The sequence below is a fragment of the Poecilia mexicana genome, unplaced genomic scaffold (genome assembly GCF_051168715.1).
Source record: "Poecilia mexicana isolate PSO_F unplaced genomic scaffold, ASM5116871v1 scaffold_2, whole genome shotgun sequence".
NCBI classification, from domain to species: domain Eukaryota; kingdom Metazoa; phylum Chordata; class Actinopteri; order Cyprinodontiformes; family Poeciliidae; genus Poecilia; species Poecilia mexicana.
This window is the reverse complement of record NW_028263371.1, coordinates 50,151,007-50,172,878: the sequence shown is the minus strand read 5'-3', so window position 1 is coordinate 50,172,878 and position 21,872 is coordinate 50,151,007. Positions and strand designations below refer to the sequence as shown.

General features: G+C 37.2%; 1 protein-coding gene across 3 annotated transcripts in view; it reads right to left on the bottom strand.

Moving 5' to 3' along the window:
- Positions 1-21,872, bottom strand: part of LOC106919069 (partitioning defective 3 homolog B-like) — a 218,251-nt gene that overhangs the window by 152,678 nt on the left and 43,701 nt on the right. For all 3 annotated transcript variants that reach the window (XM_088002255.1, XM_088002260.1, XM_088002257.1), the window contains exons 3-5: positions 18,246-18,399; positions 13,554-13,648; positions 6,518-6,588 (exon numbers count right to left, since the gene is read on the bottom strand). In XM_088002255.1, the coding sequence (XP_087858381.1) occupies positions 6,518-6,588; positions 13,554-13,648; positions 18,246-18,399 (320 nt within the window). The remainder of the gene's footprint in view (positions 1-6,517; positions 6,589-13,553; positions 13,649-18,245; positions 18,400-21,872) is intronic.

The following is a 21,872-nucleotide window of genomic DNA, read 5'->3' as shown; positions in this document are numbered from 1 at the left end:
TCTGTGTGTTACTGCTGCTAATAAGTATTTGAACACCTGTGAAAATCAATGTTAACATTTGGTACAGTATCCTTTGACAGAGGTCAATCGTTTCCTGTAGTTTTTCACCAGGTTTGCACACACTGCATATATAAAGCTATTATGGTAGAAAAACATAATAAACATAAAAATTCAAAAAAACGTTTTGAATAAAAAAAACTACTTTCTTTTGAAGAAACATTAGTGAAACTATAATAAATCAGTACAGTACTGTTAGAATCACCAGTAGCTTAACCCACTCAAACAGTGGGCATGACAGTGGACAGGAGAACAAGATCATTCTCCTGCCCACAGGTGGAATGTGGTAAGATGTTCTTACCACATTCTTGGTGATGGTGATTGTGAGGATGGTGAGCGAGGCCACTGCCTTCTCTCATTATCCTCAACAACAGTATCCACTTCCGGTTTGTATGAACCACTTTTCTCACCTATTCTTCGAGATAGTAATCTTCTACACTTTGAGTAATAAACTGAACTTAATGCACTGTTTGATAACTAGGATCAATTAGAGATCACATGTGTGCTAGCTCCGATCTAATCTCTGAAAGCTTGTGTCTCTTGAGGAAAAGTTTGCAAGTTGTTGCACTCGAATGACTTTAGATTTCCAATGAATGCTAATACCATATTGAAAATATGCTTTTATGGAGTACTTAATCCTTGTCTGTGGATGTAAGCCTCAGAGAAGGGAGCGCTCTACTCAGTTCAAGCCTAATAAAGGCATAGGCCACAGTGGATGTATGTTTGAAGAATATGTTTCGTGCCTTTCTTCTCTGTGGGTTTCTTCCTTACTTTGAATCTCTTAATGTCTCTATGTGTGGTTTGGATTATTCAAGTGTGTCTCTGCTTTACATCCTGCCTTTTAATGTGTACGCGTGCTAAAGTCTTTGTTTGTTTGATTTGTTTATCTATCAGAGCACAGCCATTAATCCTCTCGTGACCTTCTCTCTGCTCCCAGATTGTGCGAATGCGTGTGTGTGTGTGTGTCGGTGTGTGCCTTTTTAGCAAGTTTGTCTAAACTTTGTTTTGCAATCTTTCATTCATTCTCTGTCATGCTAACAGTTCATTTCATGTCTGCCTCTCCCGCTCCAGCCCATCCATCCATCCCTAAATCCCCATCAACTGATAGCACTACAGATGCTGATAAACTCCAGAGAGAGTTACTGATGATTGTGGGTGGTAACAGTGGAGACATGCAAAGCATGCCAACATGTTTCCTCTCTCTCTTTCTCACACACAGACTCATAAATAGGCACACAAAGCTGAAATTGCCTCATCACAGCTCAGTAAATTTACATGAATCCAAACAGCTACAGACATGACCGTAAAGCAGGACAGACGTTATTTTACACTCTGATTCTGCAAGTAGGACAATTTTTTTTAGGCCGACACAAAACCGGTAAGTAGTCTGTGACAACAATAACACTTTCACTATCCAAGCAGTACAAGCAACTATATTAATTCTTCAATTACCCCAGGGCCCAAAAATAAACTCCAAACACTGCTAAGAGGAAATGAAGTAGTACTATGGACCATCAAGTGAACCATAACACACATTTTATGAATTACTAATATAGCCATTGCTTTTGAAGCATGCCAGTGCCAGTAAAAATCTTGATTTTGAGAAGATGATAAAGGTGTTAAAAATGGAAGCAATGAAACCCTAAAAAAAATGCCAAACTCATTCCACTGTAAACATAATCAGCCACCTTGCAGTGGTGTTAAATATTCCAAATGCTATTATCTGTCCAGTACACTGTAACTAAAACATTTGTCAAGTAATACCAATAGTAGTGTACAGAAGAAGTATGCTTCTTCAGCCAAAACAAACCATAATACACCGAGTCAAACTCACGCGAATCTTAACATGCTATTGCTAACATTCCAAGCTATTTATCGTTATATTAAGATGTCTTGAAAAAGCCCAAGTACCTATCATTCCTGTCACAACTGTCACAACTCTTACGCAGATTGACTCTGTGTCAGCCCAAGCTTGAGGATTTGAGTGATAATTGAGAAAGTGTAAACTGAAACCACATTTCAAGTTTATTTTAGTGATGTCTGCATCATAAATATGTCAAAATATGTGGTAAATGAGCTAGAACATGGACAGAGCTTTGTTTCACCAAACTCCTCTTTTCTGATTCATTAAATTCATAATTCAACTCAATGTTTGCTTGGAATAAGACATTCCAACCATCACACTTGGGTAATAGTTATTATTGTCATACAGAACAGTAAAAAAAAAAAAAAAAAAAAGCAAGATTCCAGATACTAGCAGCTAAGATGAGCTCCCTCCATAGGGTATCTTGACTCAGTCTTGTGGGAGCTGCTCTTTGTTACTGAAATGGTTTGGGCATTGGACGGATGGATGGTCACTACTCATTGGCACCTTGTTGTCGTGGTCTATTTTCATCACTTTAGTGACAGGAGATGTTCCTGTATTAGGCAGAGCCCTAAGTACTGGCAACACATCCTTAAATCACAGTGTCAATTTAAAATAATAACTGGAAAAAAAGGAGGTAGGAATCAGAGAAGCTTTAGAAATGAAACAGTGAGTGAGGGAGAAGGAGGCGCTGAATTAATTAGACAAGGCTAATAAAAAGAATTATTATGAGCAGGAAAATGACATGCACCCCTCCCTTTATCTCTTCCTGCTGCTGCGCCTCTGATCTCCACCTACTACACACAAACACACACATACACAAAAGCAATTGAGATCCATCTGCATTTCCTTTTTCTTCCTTTATATTTTTTTTGTGAAAGATGTTTGACAGGCTGCATCAATGCAAATACTGAAGTGGGGTTGAGAGAGGGAGCAACAAAACGGGTGAGACTTGAGAAAAGAGACACGAAGCGCAATGGATGAATAGGAGGGAGAAAAAGGAGCTGTATGCACAGAGAGCAGGACAGAGCGAGGCAAAGACAGATGAAGAGAGCAGGTGTTCTCTTTATCCAGCTGCCACTTTACCGATCCTCTCTATGAAAGACCGAAACACTGAGGAGAAATGAAAAAGGAGGATATGCATCACCAAACCACTCTCTTTGCACCAATGCATTTCACTCTCTCATTACTATTCTTATCAATGTATTTCTCTTTTTTTATGGCTCTCTAAGTGCACAGATGTAAAGATAAAAAGTTTGCACAAGACTAAATGTCAGTGAGAAAATATACAATACAAAAACAAATAGTACCCATTGCAGGAATTAGCAGCTTAATAATTGAGAGCACATTATTATATTATAAATGTTTTATTTGAATGAGTATTTTGTCATTCAAATTTCCTGAAGAACCCTTAACTGAAAAAGTCATGGAGAAATGTAAGCAACAGAATTGAAAATTAACAGCCTGGAGCACACATAAAGAGAAGAAAATTACTAGATCCGGGTTTAAGTATAACCACAATAAGACCTTTTATCGCAGTTGATGACTAAATCTATTAAAGCACAAATCACCAAAGATGTATAGCTGCTCTTAAAGAACAAAATGCTTTTTAAATCTTGTTTGTTTTGTGCAACCAGTGGAACCTATTTACCTGTTCACCTCTCGCCTTCCAAATCACCGTCAATACAGTGCTTTACTCACAAAGAAATATAGTGAAAACGCCATTTCAATAAACCAATTTGAAGTAAATCTGTTTCCCTGTATGAAAAAGGCCGTTTTGATTTATGCGTAATGAGTTCTTTGCGGCGCATGTGGTGTGGTTAAAATAATGATTAGCCATTACTGTACGTTTGAAGGCGCAAAAAATACTCGCTCGCAAACACAAAGGGGGCCACAGTGTGCGTGGAAACACAACGCACACCACACAAAAACCACACATTTATTTAACTCCTGCTTTGCTGTTCTAGTATTTATGACCGCATTCCCGCCTTCATTTTGGACTTTTTTTTTTTTTGTGCAATTTCAAGGATCGTTTCCCTGGTGACCACAAAAACCATTACATCACTTTTACATTACTCACAGCTGGGATAGTTCTTATTAGATTAGACTATGTGTGCGTGAAAGGATATGTGTAAAAAGAAAAGTTAGAGGGAAAATGACATAAATGGGAGTTGGCAACTACTTTTGTAATAACCTTTGTATTTTCTGCACTGTACAGCTCAGTACCAGAGATGGTAATGGAACTGAAAAGGTTTCTATTTAGTTAGCTTAGCTATTGATTTAGGCTGTCAGAATTGTCTATTAAGGCAACAAATAAGTTGATAATGGCGAAGCAGAAAAATAAGGGAAAAAATGCTGCAAACAACTTTCATAGATAGTGCTCATATGTCTATGTTTCCTTCTTTGAGCATGAGATGATACACATGAAGACTAAAGAGGCTCATTTAATTTTTCAAATAATCATAATATTTTGTTCAACTATTTATTCAATATTATTTTATTACAAAATTTATGTAAAAGATCAAGTCAAATATTTGTATTGATTGAACTCAGTGGTGTCAGAGGAAAAAGGCATAGCAAGCATTAGCACGAACTACTCCGTTAGCACCAGCCATTTATGAATTCAGCAGCTGAAATCATAGAAAAATGTAAAACTCAACAAAGAAAAACCAAAGAAAATTGTATTAAAACTCTTAATAAAGGGATGACATAAAACTAGCAAAATGTCAAATACGTATAATAAAATATTTTTTTAAAAACTCAAGGAAAACCCCTAGGTCTGCACAATGTGGACACCTGAAGCTTACAAATGCAGCTTATATTCAGGCATGCTCAACAGTCTGTAAACTATGGCAAATGGGCCACACTTGTTCAATTTTACTGAACTGCGATCCAGAACCGCACAGCATTTTGGGGGTTGTAGGCAAAGGAAAGACTTTAGCTCTTTGACCACTCACAACCAGATAAGCAAGGTTGGTTTCAATGGGCAACTCACTCTTTGGTTACCTAGCAACAATTTGTTGAGTAACTTGCACAGCAGCAGTTTAAAGTTTCACCAACGTGCCACGTAACTGCTTAAAACGAAACAACGGCGAGGAGTGAAAACTGTGGATAAAAAAAGGAAAGGTCACGTTACCAGTTTGGCAGTATTTCAGATATGTAAAACTAATCAATAATTATCAACATGGACTGACATAAATGCCATGACAATCACAGTCACGCGGCAAATTTGTGTGCCTGGTCCGTTTCTTTCTGCCATGTGTATCGTGCAAGTATATCAGGTACAGGTTTTGACCATGCCTTCCGATAACACACTTGTTCAGTCTCTTTCACTGTTGCTCATAATGTCACTTTTGTCTCGCTCTTGAGCTTGTGCTGTCAATTTCATCTCGCAGCAGTCCAGTCTTTGAAAGCCATTTATAAAAGAGCCGTATAACAGCTGCATCAAAGTGCTCAGAGCGTATGAATAAGTAACGCCATATAGTCCAGAAATTACGGTAATAAGATACATTGCATCCAGCTCAGTTTCTATGGTTAAGTCAAGTGATCTAAAGAGAAGTTATAAAGCTGTAGAACTAGGTGTTTTTGTATTGGCATAATCTTTTTTAAGAACGGAACTAGACCAACTCAAAGGCCACATGGCAATGTAAAATCAAAGCTTTGTAGGTAAATGCTTGCCAAGTGGTAGAAGGAACACTTCAATATTTGCTCTAACAAAGCTAACATGGGAATATTTGACATGTGACACAAGGTACAGGCAAACATTATAGCTGCACTCTGGATATTGTTAAATAGATTTTCTATAGTTAGTTTCTCTTTTGCAGCACAGAGTAACTGCATGACTTCCCCTTGTGTCTAAATGTAGGATCCAGCTCCAAAGAGCCTTGCATCTCTCATGGATACGAATAAAAAAGCCCCTCAGAGACACAGGGCATCCTGCAACCCAGAACTTAATTAAGCAGCATTCATTAGTTTGTGCATTTAAAAATAGCAGATGCAACTGTGTTTATCTTTGAGACCATGTGTTTATGGCAGTCTAAGCATATCTTTGTGCCTTGAATGTGTGTGTGTGTGTGTGTGTGTGTGTGTGTGTGTGTGTGTGTGTGTGTGTGTGTGTGTGTGTGTGTGTGCGCGCGCGCGCGCGCGAGACCCTGACCCTGTTTTGGCAGTCTTTTGTAGTTAGCTAATGATGGAGTTTTTAACAGTAAATATATCTGCAACAGCCTTGATCTGGATTAGAAAACAGCTTTAATGAAGAGAAAGTGGGACAGAGGCACACTCATGAAAACCAATGAACATGGATGTTGCACAAACAAAACCTTCTCATTGGACAAAAACACTCATTTCAGACAAACAAACGTAATGGTTTGGCACATTATCTGGATAAATTACTAGAAAAGCAGATGAAGACAAAATCAGTACAGATGAGGACCACAAGAGGATTTACAGAAAGAAATCGGCTGAAACTCTTTTGATAGTAATCAGTTTGATCTTTTGTTTTCGGTCTGTTCAATCAGAATGCTTTTCTTTTTTCCTCCAGATCAAAATTTTAATTTCTCATTCATCAATGATCCATACAGAAAAAAAGGCACTGACCTGCCACTGAAGGTGTTTTTGACTGGAGCTCGTTCCATCCCTCTAGGCCCCTCCACTTCAGCACTGGCTGCCTGCAGAGCACACACACAAACACACGCACACACATCTGTCTTATTAGTCAGCCAGTGACTGGGAATTTTTTAACACATAACAATAGCAGGGAATCAGTCAAAAGAAGAGATTACGCTAATTTTAAGAAAAGTGACTGAATTAAAAAAAAAAAAAAAGATGTAAGCAGGTGCAAGAAAATCAAAAAAGCTCCAATGTTTTGATTTTAACCTTAATGAACTCCATTTGAAATTCTGAACCCAACAGTTAAATTTTTATAACTAAAGACTGACTGGAACACAAAGGGAGAAAAAAGAATAAATATGTGAAGTGATGAGAGAAGAAGATGCTAATTTGATCAACAGATGAAGCACTAATTAATTTTTGAAGGCAAGCAGACGGTCTTGTTAAGCAGTAATAAATAAGAGTATTAGTGTGCATGGCAACCAAATGTGAAAGGAAGAAAGGTATTATTTTTCCACAATATAGTATGATTTACTGCAAACTAATTGTAGCAGTTCTGAAGTCAATCCAACATATCTGAATCATTTATTTCTTTTATTCACTTGATTTGTTATATCGCTCCATCTCAATAAATTACAACATCATTAATGATATTATTACTCTTATAAAATATTACTCTATTTATTATGTTTAAAAGTAATAAAAAGAATGGTAGAAATGTGGCTTCAAGCAAATGAAGCTGATACATTTGGATAAGATTTTCAATGAGAAATTCATACCTTTCAGAATGAAAGAAACCAGCTACAACAAAAGGTATTTTTCTTTTATTAGCTATGCTTTGTTGCTCTTGTTTTAGCATCACAGTATCTAGGGCCACAAACATCCAACAACTTTTTTATTCAAAGACAGACTTGTGCTTACAAATTAATTAAACTTGGCAAATACAGTATGTTATTGAAAAGAAAGTCTTCTAGACCAACAAACTCGAAAAGATTCAACTCCAATGGTTAGGAACTATAACAACTTTCATTTTTTAGGACAAACTTGAGTCTTTGTCACCGCTGTACCAGGTCTTTTGATCTGATCATTTTAAATGCAAAACAAACTGTTGAAAGTGCAATATGGCTATTTCAGTTTTACAGTGATAAAGAAAGAAAGAAATTTCACTGCAGTACAAAGATAAACATGCTTCAAATTATAAGGATATTCAATTCATATTAGAAGTTCCAGATTTACACATAAGCAAATATGCAACTATCACAGGGTCATCTCGGAGTAGGCGTACACCCCGGCCACACATTTGTTTAAACATATGGAGGCGAACACACAGGTCAATAAGGTTCTGTGTTAGTAGATGCCTCTAATGGATTCAAAACATGACCTTCAACCTTTTACCCCCACCATCCTATCCACCCATATGACCCACTCTGACAACTTCAGAAGGAAAAATCTGAGAAAAGAGAAAGAATGAAACAGCAAACCGAGTCGAGAATCAGATACACAGCGGATGTAAAGAGATGTAGGAGGGCAAGATGAAACCTAATAAAGACCGACGGCCAGTGCAGTAAACATATGTTAAAGCTTTAGTGGATTGGAAATTAATTGGTCTGGTCTGGCTGTTAATGCTGTCATTTGAGCTTAATTAGTAAAAAGATGACAGGTGACATTAATTATCCCAACCTCACTGTCATGACAGTCACTCATATATTAATTGCGGAGCTACTGGTGCTTAATTGTGTGTCTCATTTAATGAATGAATGCAGAAATAGTTTCTCTGCATCATTCTCTCTATGAAAGAACAACATATTAATTACAAAGGCCAGCAATGCCTGTAACTTATGAAAGGGCAATTTAAAGCAAGTAAATGAATCTGAACGAACAAATGTGCCTCATTATTCACATAAACATTTGAGCGATTTCATAAAACACAGACCAATTACAGTTATTGAACTTCTTGCAGAAAGGGCAGCAACAAAAGTTGCACCTTGTACAAATTATTGTATTAAAAATGATACATTGGTTTTCAAATTAAGACAAGAGCAATATTAATATCATTACATGTTGGAGCAATTTGTACACTTTGCACCAAAAAGTGGAGCGTTTAAGCAGTGGCGCAACTGCACATTATTCAGGTGGATGCGAAAATATAAATCGGTGACCCCGCCCAGGGAAGGAACATCAGGGTGAAGGAGCGACCCTTCTTTTTTCCCCAACAACTGCACCAGGGTAAAAAAAAAAACATGGGTTTCACCAAAATGTAGAAAATAGGTATAAGAAAAAGAGATTAAAAGACCACATAATTTTAGAAAGCAAAATAAAACCACATTAAATAACAAAGATTTATGTAAGATACTGAGGGGGAAAGCTATGAAAAAAAATAATACATCAGTCTGTCAAGATTTGACATCTTAATCAATACTTTTGAGCATTAGTGGCCCTCCAAAAACTGAAGGACAGAAAAGCAGGATTTCCATTTTAACTCTATGATTAATAATCCTGCGTTAAGTAACTACTGCTCGTGTATAATAAATGGGCTGCAAGCATTTATTATTCTTGGTCCAATTTAATAATTGCTCAAAGTGGATAAAAAGACCAAACTATTAGTGATATTACTATTTAGTAGATGACCAATCAGCCAAAGTGTTCCCTGAATTTTCTCCTAGGGTGAGTATGATAAATGTTGGAATGCTGGCGTTGCATTTTTTACCATTTATACTGTATACATAGTTTATAGTTTCATGTTTATCTATATGAAAGTTGTAACCTGAAGATAAACGGTGAAAAAATGATGAATTAATAAAATGTGTTTATTTCTAGTACTTTGCACCTGAGTCACAGCTTTATAATAGGAGGTAATGGAAATTATTTATTATATTTATATATTAAAAACAAAGTTTTTAATACTGCATAATAAATACCTTCTACTTTTTGCAGATTCTAATAAAATCAATACTCTGCTAAGCTTTCAAATTGTTTTATCAAAAATGCAAATGTGGATTGGATGAAATAATGTCAGCACCAACCATGCAGGGTAACATACAAGTCAAGTACGTGCATATGAACCACACACAGAAACAAATGTAGCATGACAAATAAGTGCTCTGCTGTCTTATTAACCCCAAATGTACTCTGTGCATAAGTAACAACTCCTTGTCTAACTATCACATTACCAGCAACCTTGTGTATCAATATTTATTTGACCTTACTTGTGTGTTTTTAATATAAATAATAATACAAGCAAAAAATATATTTTTTTTTTTCCCTGAGTGCATTTATTTTCAAGTTTAAACAAGAATTGTTCGGACTGTAGGACTTAATCTTTTAGAGATTAAAACTACGTAAAGGAAGGGGCAAGTGAGTAGGAGAAAAGACAGACAGAAGAAAGACAGAAAATTACTGCAAAAAGAGTACTTTCTTCCCTTCACTGCTCCCACCAAAAGGCCAAGTGACAATTTGAACAATTACCCTGGAGCCATTACCTCTGCTGGAACCTGACTGGTTGGGAAGAGCCAGATGAGTGAGTGAGTGTGTGTGTGGGAGTGTGTGCACATACCAGGATGTGGATGCAAGAGGTAAGGGAGAAAAAGTAACCACAAGGTAAAAAAAAAAAAACTTATATAAAGAGAAAAAAAAGTTTTTTTATTTATTTACAGCAGATGCTTCTCCAGAGTCATTTACTGCATCGACACTTATGTGGTGGTTGTTACAGCACAGCAGGTGTGAGAGTGAAAAGCAAAGACAGCAGGAAGATTTGAGACACTGAAGGCCATCAAGCAGGCAGGAAGCTGCTGGTTAAAGAAAAGAGACAATTTTCTTTTCTTTTTTTTTGCTTTAAAGCTTTAATAATTAGACCAATTTTAACACTTTAACAACAGTTTTACAATAAAACTCTGACTCAGGTGCAAGATACCGCAACGTTTAGCTAGCAACAGTAGGTTTTAGATCCACAAAGACGAAGCTGTTGGATTTAAAATTCAAGAGAGCCACAAAGTGTTGGTTCTAGAAGATTAATGGCTACTCCTATTGAAAAACATATATTTTTTCAAATATTAATGTTTTTTTCCTTTCAAGATAGACATTATGTCTATTTTTACAACGCCTTTCACTAGTCAAACGTGCAACATGTTTGACTAGTGAAAGGCTTTGTAAAAATTAGTGCCAAGTTATTAAGAACTGAGAGTTCAAAGAAGGATTGCTGCAAAGGTGTTGATGGAAAGCTGTAACAGGCCATGTTCACACGGAGATAAACATGCTACATTTTTAGAAAGGATCCAGAAAAAATTTGAAAATGCTGCCGTAGGTATGCCAAGGCAAAAACTGTCAATATAAGACAGCCACAGAATGAAGCAAAACACATAGAATACTAAAAGGCACCAAATTGGTTAATTGTAAGATTGAGGCCCATGTGGGTTAGGGATAGAGATAAAGTTAGTACCTCACAGCTTCGAAAAAATGGCATGGCTCGCAAATCCTTATCGAAACATGAGATCGCCATTTTGAAATGTTTCCACTCTGAGAACCGCTTTCGAAAATAGTTTCTGGTCTCCCAAACCTCTAGATCTGTGTGAATGCACAACCTAAACAACAAAAAACCTTTGCAGAAGCACCTAATCCCGTCTCTGCGAGGACTGGGCCTCAGGCTTTGCAGAAAAAACTGCAAAAAAGTATCTAAAGCCTGATTTTAAGAGTTTTGTGACATAGACTGTATGTTGAGGACAAACACACTTTAAGGTTTTACCAATGCTTGTTTTCAACATAACTCCACTTATAGTTTGCAGATCTGAAATGTAGTAGAACCAGGGAACAATAGGTTATTTATAACATTTGGTTCAAATGATTTACTAGTTTAAGGAAAGAGCTAGTTGTAAAAACACACCTTTATGTAAGACACTATTAAATCTAATTCACATTGCAGTTGACATGGATTGGAGCTGGGAAATGTTGATATAAGAGAATAAGGCTGTAATGCTCACACCTAACATAACACTTTAGCATGCTGTGTACATGCTGCACTTCTCAAATACTTGGTTGCCCTGAGCAACATTAAGTAGAAACACTGACCACCTCTGAGAACCAAACATATTCCCTAAACAAAATGAACCTTGCAAGCATATCATTCTAGGGGGAATACAGACTTATTAGGAAAGGATGTTTGTCCAGTAAGGAGTCTCGAGGGGAGAAGGCTCATCACTCAACAGTCCAATCATGCATCGAGTTAATTTAAGCGGTGAACTTGAGGGATCTTCTGTGTTCAACAACAAAAGAGGAATAAGAAACAGTGGCACCATCAACAGCCAGCAAAACTACATCTCTAACCAGCTAGAAGCCTGTGTGTAAATGGCTATTTTATTCTACAAGGGAGGTAGGTGTAAATGTCAAGAAAATGAAGACATTCTGAGTACAATATAACTAATTACTATATAATATTAATTAATACACATAATATGCAATGTTTAGGTTTAAATTATTTGAGGATCTTAAGAGTTATGTCATGATTCAAGAAGCTCCTGTTTTGGATGTGCCAAGGGTCATTTACTCAAGAAGACAATTTCTAATCGGCACTTTATAAAAGATAAAGTGAACTTAGTTGAATGTTGTTTCTGTTCACTTTTTGTACTTAAGACAACATAGCCAGATAAAAAGACATCTTGCACTTCACTAGCATTGAAAGTAGAGAACCTGAAACTGAGCTCAGCAGTAGTAAGGGAGGAGCAGATGAAGCTAACAAAAACTGTGACCTATGACCTTCGAGAAACTCAGAGATGGCCTCAAAAGATAGAAGGGGGGCAAACTCTTGAGAGTCATCCATCTTCATTAATGGAGCCTGATGTGGCAAAATGTGTCTGAGAAGAAAAGAGGGGAAACAAGACTTGTGATTTACCCCCTCTCTTTAACCACATGTATCCTCACATGTTTGCACTGAAAGGGAAACTGCTGACCTGTGTCATTGTGCCACTTGAGGATTAAAATCCTGTTGCCTGTCTGGACCATTCATTCGGCAGTACACATGCTGCTAGGTTAGGTATAATATACTCATGTTTTTAATTTATTCTTAACTCCACTGGACAGGAATTAATCACCACTTGCAAGATTTTAAATGTAAACGACTCCACTCAACTTAAGAAAAAAGGTGTGTTGCAAACTTTGAAACTGAGAACAAGAATGCTTTTCAAGTAAAAGGGCAAGAGGTCACTAAAATCAAAGTGTTTATCCCCTTGAGAATCTTAATGTGCTTAGCATATTTAATGACAATCTGCCTATTAGATTACAAAAGAACTGGAGAGAGTTCATAGTGATAATATATCAAAGTAAATCAATATCTCCAAAAAACTAAGAGACTTCTACAAACAGGAAAAATATGAGAAATTTAATCCTGAAAAGATTGGTTTAAAGACTAATTGAAAGAGACTGTTTGTGGAAGCCTAAGAAGAATAGATCTAATATTTAAATTGTATTAAATTTGAATTTTAAACAAAAATCAGATGAGAGTAGTCAACCACTTTGAAGATTCCATCAAAGGTGCTTTGATATGACAACTGTTTCCAACAGGTAAGCAAACTATTCCTGATGATAACTTCACAAAACCTAATTTAGAAAAAAAAAAAATATATATAATAATAATATCTCTATAAAAATGATCAGAACTACTACATATTAACGAAAGAATAACCAGCAGTCCACATGAATACAAAAAAAGCAGACAATCATAGATTATCTCTGAAGCTTTGGGGAACAGGGCTGAATGTGTAGATCAGTGAAGTTATTTAGCGTCTTATTACATAGAACAAGTTTCCTGTACCCAATTTTACTGCCCTGTAAAACTGGGTACAGACAAAACACTTATCAGCCATTCTCATGCATTCATGTACAAATAATTGAACATTGGCCTGTGTTAATCAGACTCTCCAACATGTCTTCTAGGTTTCTTATTAACACAGACAAATTTAATTTATTTATTATGCATGTAAATACTTTTAAGCTCGTTGATATTTTCTTTATTATTACCACAACTTCTGAGTCTTACCGTCACAGAGCTATCTTCATTGTAGGAGGGTTCAGTCTCTGTTGTTTGGGGGTTGAGGGCGGAGTCACTGCTGCTCCTCACCATCAAGGGTGTGTCTGAAAATAAAACACACAACGAGAGACAAACTTATAAATATGCAATATATGGTGGCTACATTAAATAAAAGGAAAAGCAACAAAGGCTTTGTTATGGCCTTTGTGATCAGGCCATCACAAAGTCCTGATCTCAATTCTATAGAGAATTTGTGAGAATTTGTAACTGGATCGCGTGTGCAAGCGACTGATTTACACCAGTTTCGTTAGGAGGATTGAGCCAAAACTCCAGGAAACTAATGTGAGAAGCTTCTGGGAGGAATGAAGGAATGACAATCATCGCTGATACCAACCAAATGTACGAAAACTTCTGATTTTGACAACAAATACATTTCCGACATAGTCTTTCTCTCATTATCATGGCATTTAGCAAATAATTTTGATGATTGTAACTAAACTAAGACAAAAGTTTGGTCTCATGTAACTTCAGACAATGAGAAAAAAGAAAGTATTTTTATTTGATGTATGTAAACGTCTGGTTTCAACTTTAAACTGAAATGAGACCCAACTCATTTCTTTTGAACAACCACAGAAAAAAATGCAATCTGCCTCAAAAACAGGCCAACAAGATGTTGCATTAAATTGCCATTCAGTGATGTGCAAAGCCTAACTCTTTGCTTAAAACAAAAACATGCAAAGTGTGCAAGATATACACTATTTGAACCAAAACCCATTTTCAACTACAACATCTTAATCAACTTAACAGCCAGCCAAATTTGTGTATGTATGTCCACATGTATAAGTAACATACAAATCCCACAATCTCACACTGAATGTTCTGACAGCAAATGCTGCAGAGGTGACAATGTGCGGGAAGTGTGAGAAGTTAATGTATTATCTGCTCACATCCCATCGGTGAACACACTGTTGTTCATGCATCCAAATGGCCAATAAGTGGCTGATTTGTAGATTTGTGTGTGCAAGTAGGTAACAGATGATAATGGCTCTTTTCTTCACATCTCATCGGCCCTCTGCATAAAATCATCATTTACCAAAAACTGATAAATGGAACACACCGCGCTGCCGCTTGCGCTGCTGATGGGGCTTTGGGAGAAGAGTGAAAATGAGAGGAAAGTCAACACTGCAGAAAGCTAAGCAAATAAATAAGATTTAATATGCTGTGGTTTTTATTAAGATGCATGTGGTACACTCTAAAGATCCACCATCCCCACTCATAGGGACCATCAATCTATACATATACATTAAGAACACTGTCATGTACTCGCCTAAAGCTCAATTGGGAATATAATGGCAAAGGTGGTAGGGTGAGTGGAGGGAACTGTACACTGTTATAGTACTCTGAAGACATACCAAATGATATTTGTAGGGTCATATATTGATTGTCACAAATGGGCCCATGGTGCTCTTAAGAACTACTGGGGGATATGGATTACATCAAACCTCTAATCAATTCATCTCCTCAAAGGAAGACAGTTACAGGGAGATGGTTTGATGGACGTGATAAAAGGTAAAAATGAAAGATAGTTATTTCAGACAGACTAGTAATTTCTGCTGTATGACATGCACAATGCCTCAGTAAAGTGTTCATACTCTTAGAACTCCTTTTGTGAGTTTCAGGCTACAGACGTCAATGTATCTTAATGGGATTTTTTTGATCGGTTAAAACACTTGTTTTTCAGATGTTTTTTCCAAGGCAAAAATTTTAAACATGCTCTTATTTTTATTGTACTTCTCTGAATCAATACTTTGCTGAAACACCTTTGTTGCAGTGGACCCCCCATATTCCTAGGGGTTAGAGATCACTATCGCCCATGAATAGCTGAAATCTGTGAACACTTGAGACCCCCTCTAAAGACACTCATTATTGCCTATTTTAATTGTTCAAAAACAACATACAACTCAATATGCACTGACATTCACAACGGAAAACATCTTTACACTACTGCAGAAGTTAACATCCAAAGTATTCCTTATTTCAACTCATGGGGCTACAGACATCAGTGCAAAGGAAAATGTAAGGGACTCCTGTATTGGCAGCTTTGTAAAAACCAGCTAATAGCTTGTCAAGTACTATTGCACCTCGGTATCACATCGTCCTAAGCTGCATTTTGTTTAAAAAGAGGCCTCATGAGGAGCCGCCATCATGCAGAGCCATCCTCTGCAGTTTAAACTGTTGTGTTAATTCTGATTGTTGTTCGATTGTTGGTTTTTGATTTCCCTTTTGGTTCCACAGCTCCAACAGCATGTCATGAAAACAAACATGCCAAATGATGCTGGTGGATTGACTTGTTTGATATGAAAGGACAAAGTGATCCATTCATGGTTGCATGTTAACAGCAGAAGTATGATCTCAAAGGGGCTTTAAATCTTCTACAACCAATTGCTGAATAGTAGCAGATTTTCTCTGCGGCAATGTCCACTTTTTAAAGGCTAAACTTCAGTGAGCATTGTACATCTGACACAATAGTATGAAAGGTATCTCTGGCCATGTTAACACCAAAACTTTCCTACAGAGAAAAGCATGGGTGGGGTGGAGATGAAGATGAGAAATGACAACGACTGGAAAAAAACAACGTGAGACTGTCAGAAGGAGAAATTATGAGGAGCAGATAACAAGCTGCTGAAGAAAGGAAGAGCCAACTTGGACAGAAACTCAAAACAGACAGTTACAGAGGCCATTCCCAACCTCCTTTACACGATCACCGTGACAGTTCTGTTACCTCCAATCTTACCGCTAATCTTTGCTGACACGTGACTGTACTGTAACAGACTAAACCTCCCATCCCAACAGTCTGGATAATCCAGCAAGGGTTCCTGTTTAGATTAAAGACGTCTGTGCTTTACTATGATAAACTTTACCTTTCATTCTGTCATGCAGAAAAGTCTGGTTCAGGTAACACTGAGTATTTTTTGTTTAAAAAAACATAAAAATACAATATATTCAACTTTAACATAAAAACAGATGATAATTGATCAACTCTAAAAGGAAAATAGATTCATCCAGTCAATATGATGAAGGACAGAAAATAATTACTATGCTGATGGAACGCAGCTTAAGAATAAAAGTTGGAGTGGAATAATTTGCTTTGGCTGGTTGTAAGAGCACAAAGCCTTTGATTAAAATGGCTTCTTTTGTTACAGTAAAGTTTATTCAAGTCTGAATGACAACTTTAAGCCCCCTTCACAACCACATATACAATAACTCAAGCGAACAAGCACTCAGCTTGAAAAAAGACAGAGGGCTGTGAAGAAGAGACGGAGAAAACCAAACTGAGACAGACGCAGTGAGAGAATAAAGGTCATGCAGAAAAGTCTGGTTCAGGTAACACTGAGCAGACACAAACACCGGTTTTTGGTCCGCAGCCTGACAGAACACACGCACTTCCTGTCTTCCTCTCCTCATCTAACTCTTTCTGGCCCGCATTTCAATGACACCGCTTCCAACATTCTGGCCTCTGCCATCTTGCCTTCATTACTGTCCCACCCATCACATCCTGACCTTTGACTGTGCTGGAATTCAAAGTTAACAGTATTTCTCCAGTGCATGAAAAACAAAAGGCTCTAATACCATGCTTGTAGCCTTGCAAAAGAAGTTATACTGCAACCTGTCACTGAAATGTTTGTGGGGGGGTTTTCTTAGTTTTTACATTACCACAAAAAGCTCAGCCAAGCAAACAATGTTAAACATTTTGCATTAAAGAAATCAAATTCTCAGGTAGATCTTTGTAAGATTGTGTAAAATCTTACAACTCAAATAACAAGCCTCCAGCAAAATGAAGACACTCATATCAGTTGCATTTCTCTGATGTTCTTTGCAAATTTATTTCTCAAGAAGTGAAAGAAGAGTTCATAATCAGAGGAACATATGAGAAGGATATCAAATTACTGTTAAAAGTTAAGGAAGGATTAAAATTATGGTATCAAGTTAAAATCTGCTTTTTAACTCTTCCACTATCTTACCACAACATTGAGGAGGAGCGCAACAAATTTTCACAGTAACACAAAAAAAAACTCGCAAAAGCACACACACGGTCAGTGCAACCTCACCATGCTGCGCAGAAAAATAAACTTATGGGATCCAGATGACGGAATCTCTTAAGACCGCAGGAGGGACAAGTAGAGGATTTTAGATTTTAAGGTTCTCCCAACTCCTAAATCAGTTAGTATATCTTCATTTTACTTTGACTTTTTCCAACATTGCTTTGGTTTGTTGCATTTTTTTTTCTTTCATCCCTTTTTAACTTACATGTAATTATTTTATTTATTTATTTTTTATTATTATTATTTGTCTAATCACCTCGAGACTTACCATATTTCATCTTGCTTTCATCCTATCTCATCTGATTGTAAATATCTAACCTTATATCATCTGTGGTGTGGAAAATATTTGAAAGTGTTGCAAAAATGTTGATTTCACATGTTTGACCAGTGATTAAGAGTTGCTACAGCTGTTGTTGAAATGCTATGACAAATGGTGGACAAATGGTAAAAGATCTACGTCTGTAGAAACAAAATGCTGCAAAGCTAGAGTTTTAACGCCTGGTAAATTATGAGTCACAAAATGTATAACTTGCTTTTTTATGCCACTTAAGGAAATTGTAGAGTTCAACATGGGTCATTACAGTAAAAACAAACTTACTAGATTTGAGGGCTGAAGAATTAACTTCAATCTCTCCTCCTGTGATTGGCTGGAAAACAGAAAGTTCGGCTTGGTGGAGGTCAGGGCTCGGGGTCAGGCTCGTGTCAGCCACACCTCTCTGCTGGGCTTCCTGCTCCTCATACACCGCCATCAGCTATAAAAACATATATAAAAACAGCAGATTATTATTAAACAGTCTCACTCAGAATGTTAAGCACTTTAGCTCAAAGCTCCATTTCCGTATCTGGATTCGAAACAGAAATTCGAGGAAAACTTGCTTACAACGTTGGATATTTTTATCTTTAGGCACAAGCAAACACCAAACTTATCTTTATTGATCTAAATTTGCAATGAATTTATAAATGTTAGGATAATAAACAACCTTGACACCAACATACAAACAACTCCAGTGTTACCTTCTGGATGAGGACGCTATAGAGGACATCTAAGGAGCCCAGCATTATTGTGATAACATGTGCACCTGGTCCTAACTAGCAACTAAATCCATTGATGCACGTGTGCTGAAGCCTGCTTGCTCTTCACCATGTTATATAGTGGAATCCCTGTCTATTGAGGATTGCACTGAGTCTGCGTTTAGCCTAACATAGCAGAGGTTGTCACCACAGTGTTCGAGGGGCCTCCATGCGAGTGCTGAATGGAACTGTGTCTGGGCATGTATGTGTGCGTATAGCTACATTTGTGTGGTGTGTCTATAGTGACCAAGTATAAAGAGAGGCGAGTTTGCCAGCAGAGCCAGAGGTTTCCTGCTGCACCGAGATGTGTGAAAAATACTCTTCCGCATTCGTGCTGTCCCTTGGCTATTTATGCTTCTAACTTTGTCCTCACGTAGCACAATCTACAACTTGTATTGATTAGGCCACTATGCGTACAACAGATCTGCCCTTCCTGTTCAGCACAGCCTCACGAGGCAGAGAGCAGAATAGTATCGAGTTACACAATATCGCACCTTTCTCGCCATGTTCTCATCCATATCTCACCAGTTATTCTCTCAGACTCACACATCCATGTTCTGTCACCCTCCCCACTTCCATCTGTCTAACACAGATTCATCTCATTGTGCTCTTCCATGTCTCCTTTTATAACAAACCGCCTCTGACATTTTTTCTGAGCTTTCTTTCTTTCTTTAAAGCTTGCATTTCTTTCAAATCACCTTTCCATCTTGAAACCAGGTCCTCTTTTGTTAATACTCCATTTATTCCCTCCCTGCTCTTTTCTCGCGTTATTATCACACGTCTCTGTCACATTCACTCTTGGAATATGAAATCCTGCTTTGGTTATGTAACTCAAGTGATCTCCATTTGATAAGGCTTAGTTAACGTCATCCTGCCTTATATGAGAGGCTTCTTCAGTGAAAGCTGTGAATAGTTTTACTGTTATCCAGCTGAAAGGCACAAAAACAACAGCTACTTATCACAGAAGCAAACAGTAGACACATGGGGACAGCAAATCATACTGTTTGCCATAACAAGTTAATAGACGAGATTGACTTAAATCATCTTTAAGTGTGGTGCACATTTAGTAATTTAAACGTTCAGAAGATGTTGCTCTGGTCTGATGAGACCAGAAATGAACTTTTAGGATTATTGGGAAAACTGTGTGTGGCAGAAAACAAACTCTCCCTGAACACACCTTTTCCATGGTGAAGCATGGTGGTGGCAGAGTCATTTTTTTTGGCATGCTTTTCTTCAAGTGGAATGGGGAAACTGGTCAGAGTTGATGGTAAGATCAATGGAGCAAAAAAAAAAAAAAAGCAATCCTGAAAACAATCTAATACTTAATACCTGAAAATGGGATGAGGTTTCATTTTCAGCCTGGACAAGAACCCTAAACATATAGGAAGACTTACAATGAAATTGCCCAGAGGAAAGAAAATTCATGAGATCTAATGAACCAGACCTAAATTCAATTGAGACAATGGGACGAGATCCAAAGTGACTGAGCCTGAACTATTTTTTAAATAATAATTACAAGGGAAAAAAATTCTAAATGTGTAACGGTGGAACCCAAGTCCGGTATTTACAGATTCACCTTATAACTTCAAATTATTGGAACATATCTAAGAAATAAAAAAATCTTGACTCACTATGGGCGAACGTTTGCAAAGCAGTCAACCCAGAAGCATCAGTCATTTTCCTTGGCGCTAATTGGCTGTATCCCAAAGAGCAGAATTAAGGAAGACTGCAAATATTTGCTTCTGCGGTAGGGCCAAGATGGTATCCACTGTGTGTATTGATGTATATTAAGTCACTTTAAACTGTTCTGTCATAATTTTAGTCTATAGCTACAATGTGTTATATTTCCCGATATCAGATTAAATAAACTAATAAAAATCACCTTTGGTTGAGATTTCAGACACCTGGCCACTGTGAGTAGATAGCGGTTTTAAGTGTTTTTAGAGAGGGTCTCAAGTATCTCAAACATCTTTTAAATTTTTGCCGTTGATCTATCTGGATAACAAATGTTTTCTCTCAAACAAAATCCCATTGGGATTCATTGAAGATTATGGCTCCAAACTTACAGAATGAGTACCAGTTCAGAGGTACAAACAGTTTAATGAGGCAGTGTGAATGTCAAACAAACAAGGGATACATGGAATAATTTTTATTATTAAATATAGCATTCTTAAATGAATAATGCCAGTTAAAAAGAACACAAAAAGACAAAAAATAAAAATAAATACATGGGGATTTTAGAGATAAACCACATAAAGGAACAAATGTGTGAAAATGTCCAGGCAAACCTAAAAGGACACTACCAAGTCTGTAATAAAGCAGTGATGATAAGAAACGGTAGACAATCAGATGAGATGGGAAAAAGTTATGCCTTTGTTCTGTTCAACAGGACTCAAAGACCTGCCACACAAAGCGACAATGCAACTTCAGCACATGGGGAAGATTAGGCTGTGAGACAAAAAAGGGAACACTGCAAAAAGTCAAAGCAAAAAAGGAGAGAAAGAAATGATAAAAGAACATGTAAGAGTCAGGGACTGAGGGAGAATTATAATGACAATAATGAGGGAGAGTGACAGATAGGCTGTACTGTAAAACCCTTTGCAATGGCAGACAGTAAGAGCCAAAAAGCCAGCCTAAAAGTAAAAAAAGATTGTCTGAGTGTCACTGTGTCAAGAGCTAGAGCGGTGATGTGCCCATTTTCTACAAAATCAAATGTAACATGCTGTCCCTTCTGTCTCTGTTCCTCTCTGCAACGTAGCAGACAAAGCTTTGCAGATATTTGCTTTAGTAGCTTATATTACAGTATTTTAAGAAAGACAAAACATATTCAACCTTTTTTATCTCATACAATAACGTTAGATTTATATGTAATGCAGTCATAAATTGGTTGAGGTCACTTGGATATATGAAAGCCAGATCAGATGGGTAACACTTGCGCTCATCTGACCAAAAACTAATGGACCTATGCCTGCCTGAAAGCTCACACTTTCATTATGAGGTGATAAAGCAGTGTGACATCATCTGAGAGGGTTAACAGATAATGTCACAGTGTAGTGGATCATGTTACCGCACAAAAGGAGTATCTTGGGCTGTGCTCTAAACTTAACCTCTAGAAAAGGAGGAGATGTCTGAAGTGAGATCATCCTTCACAGGA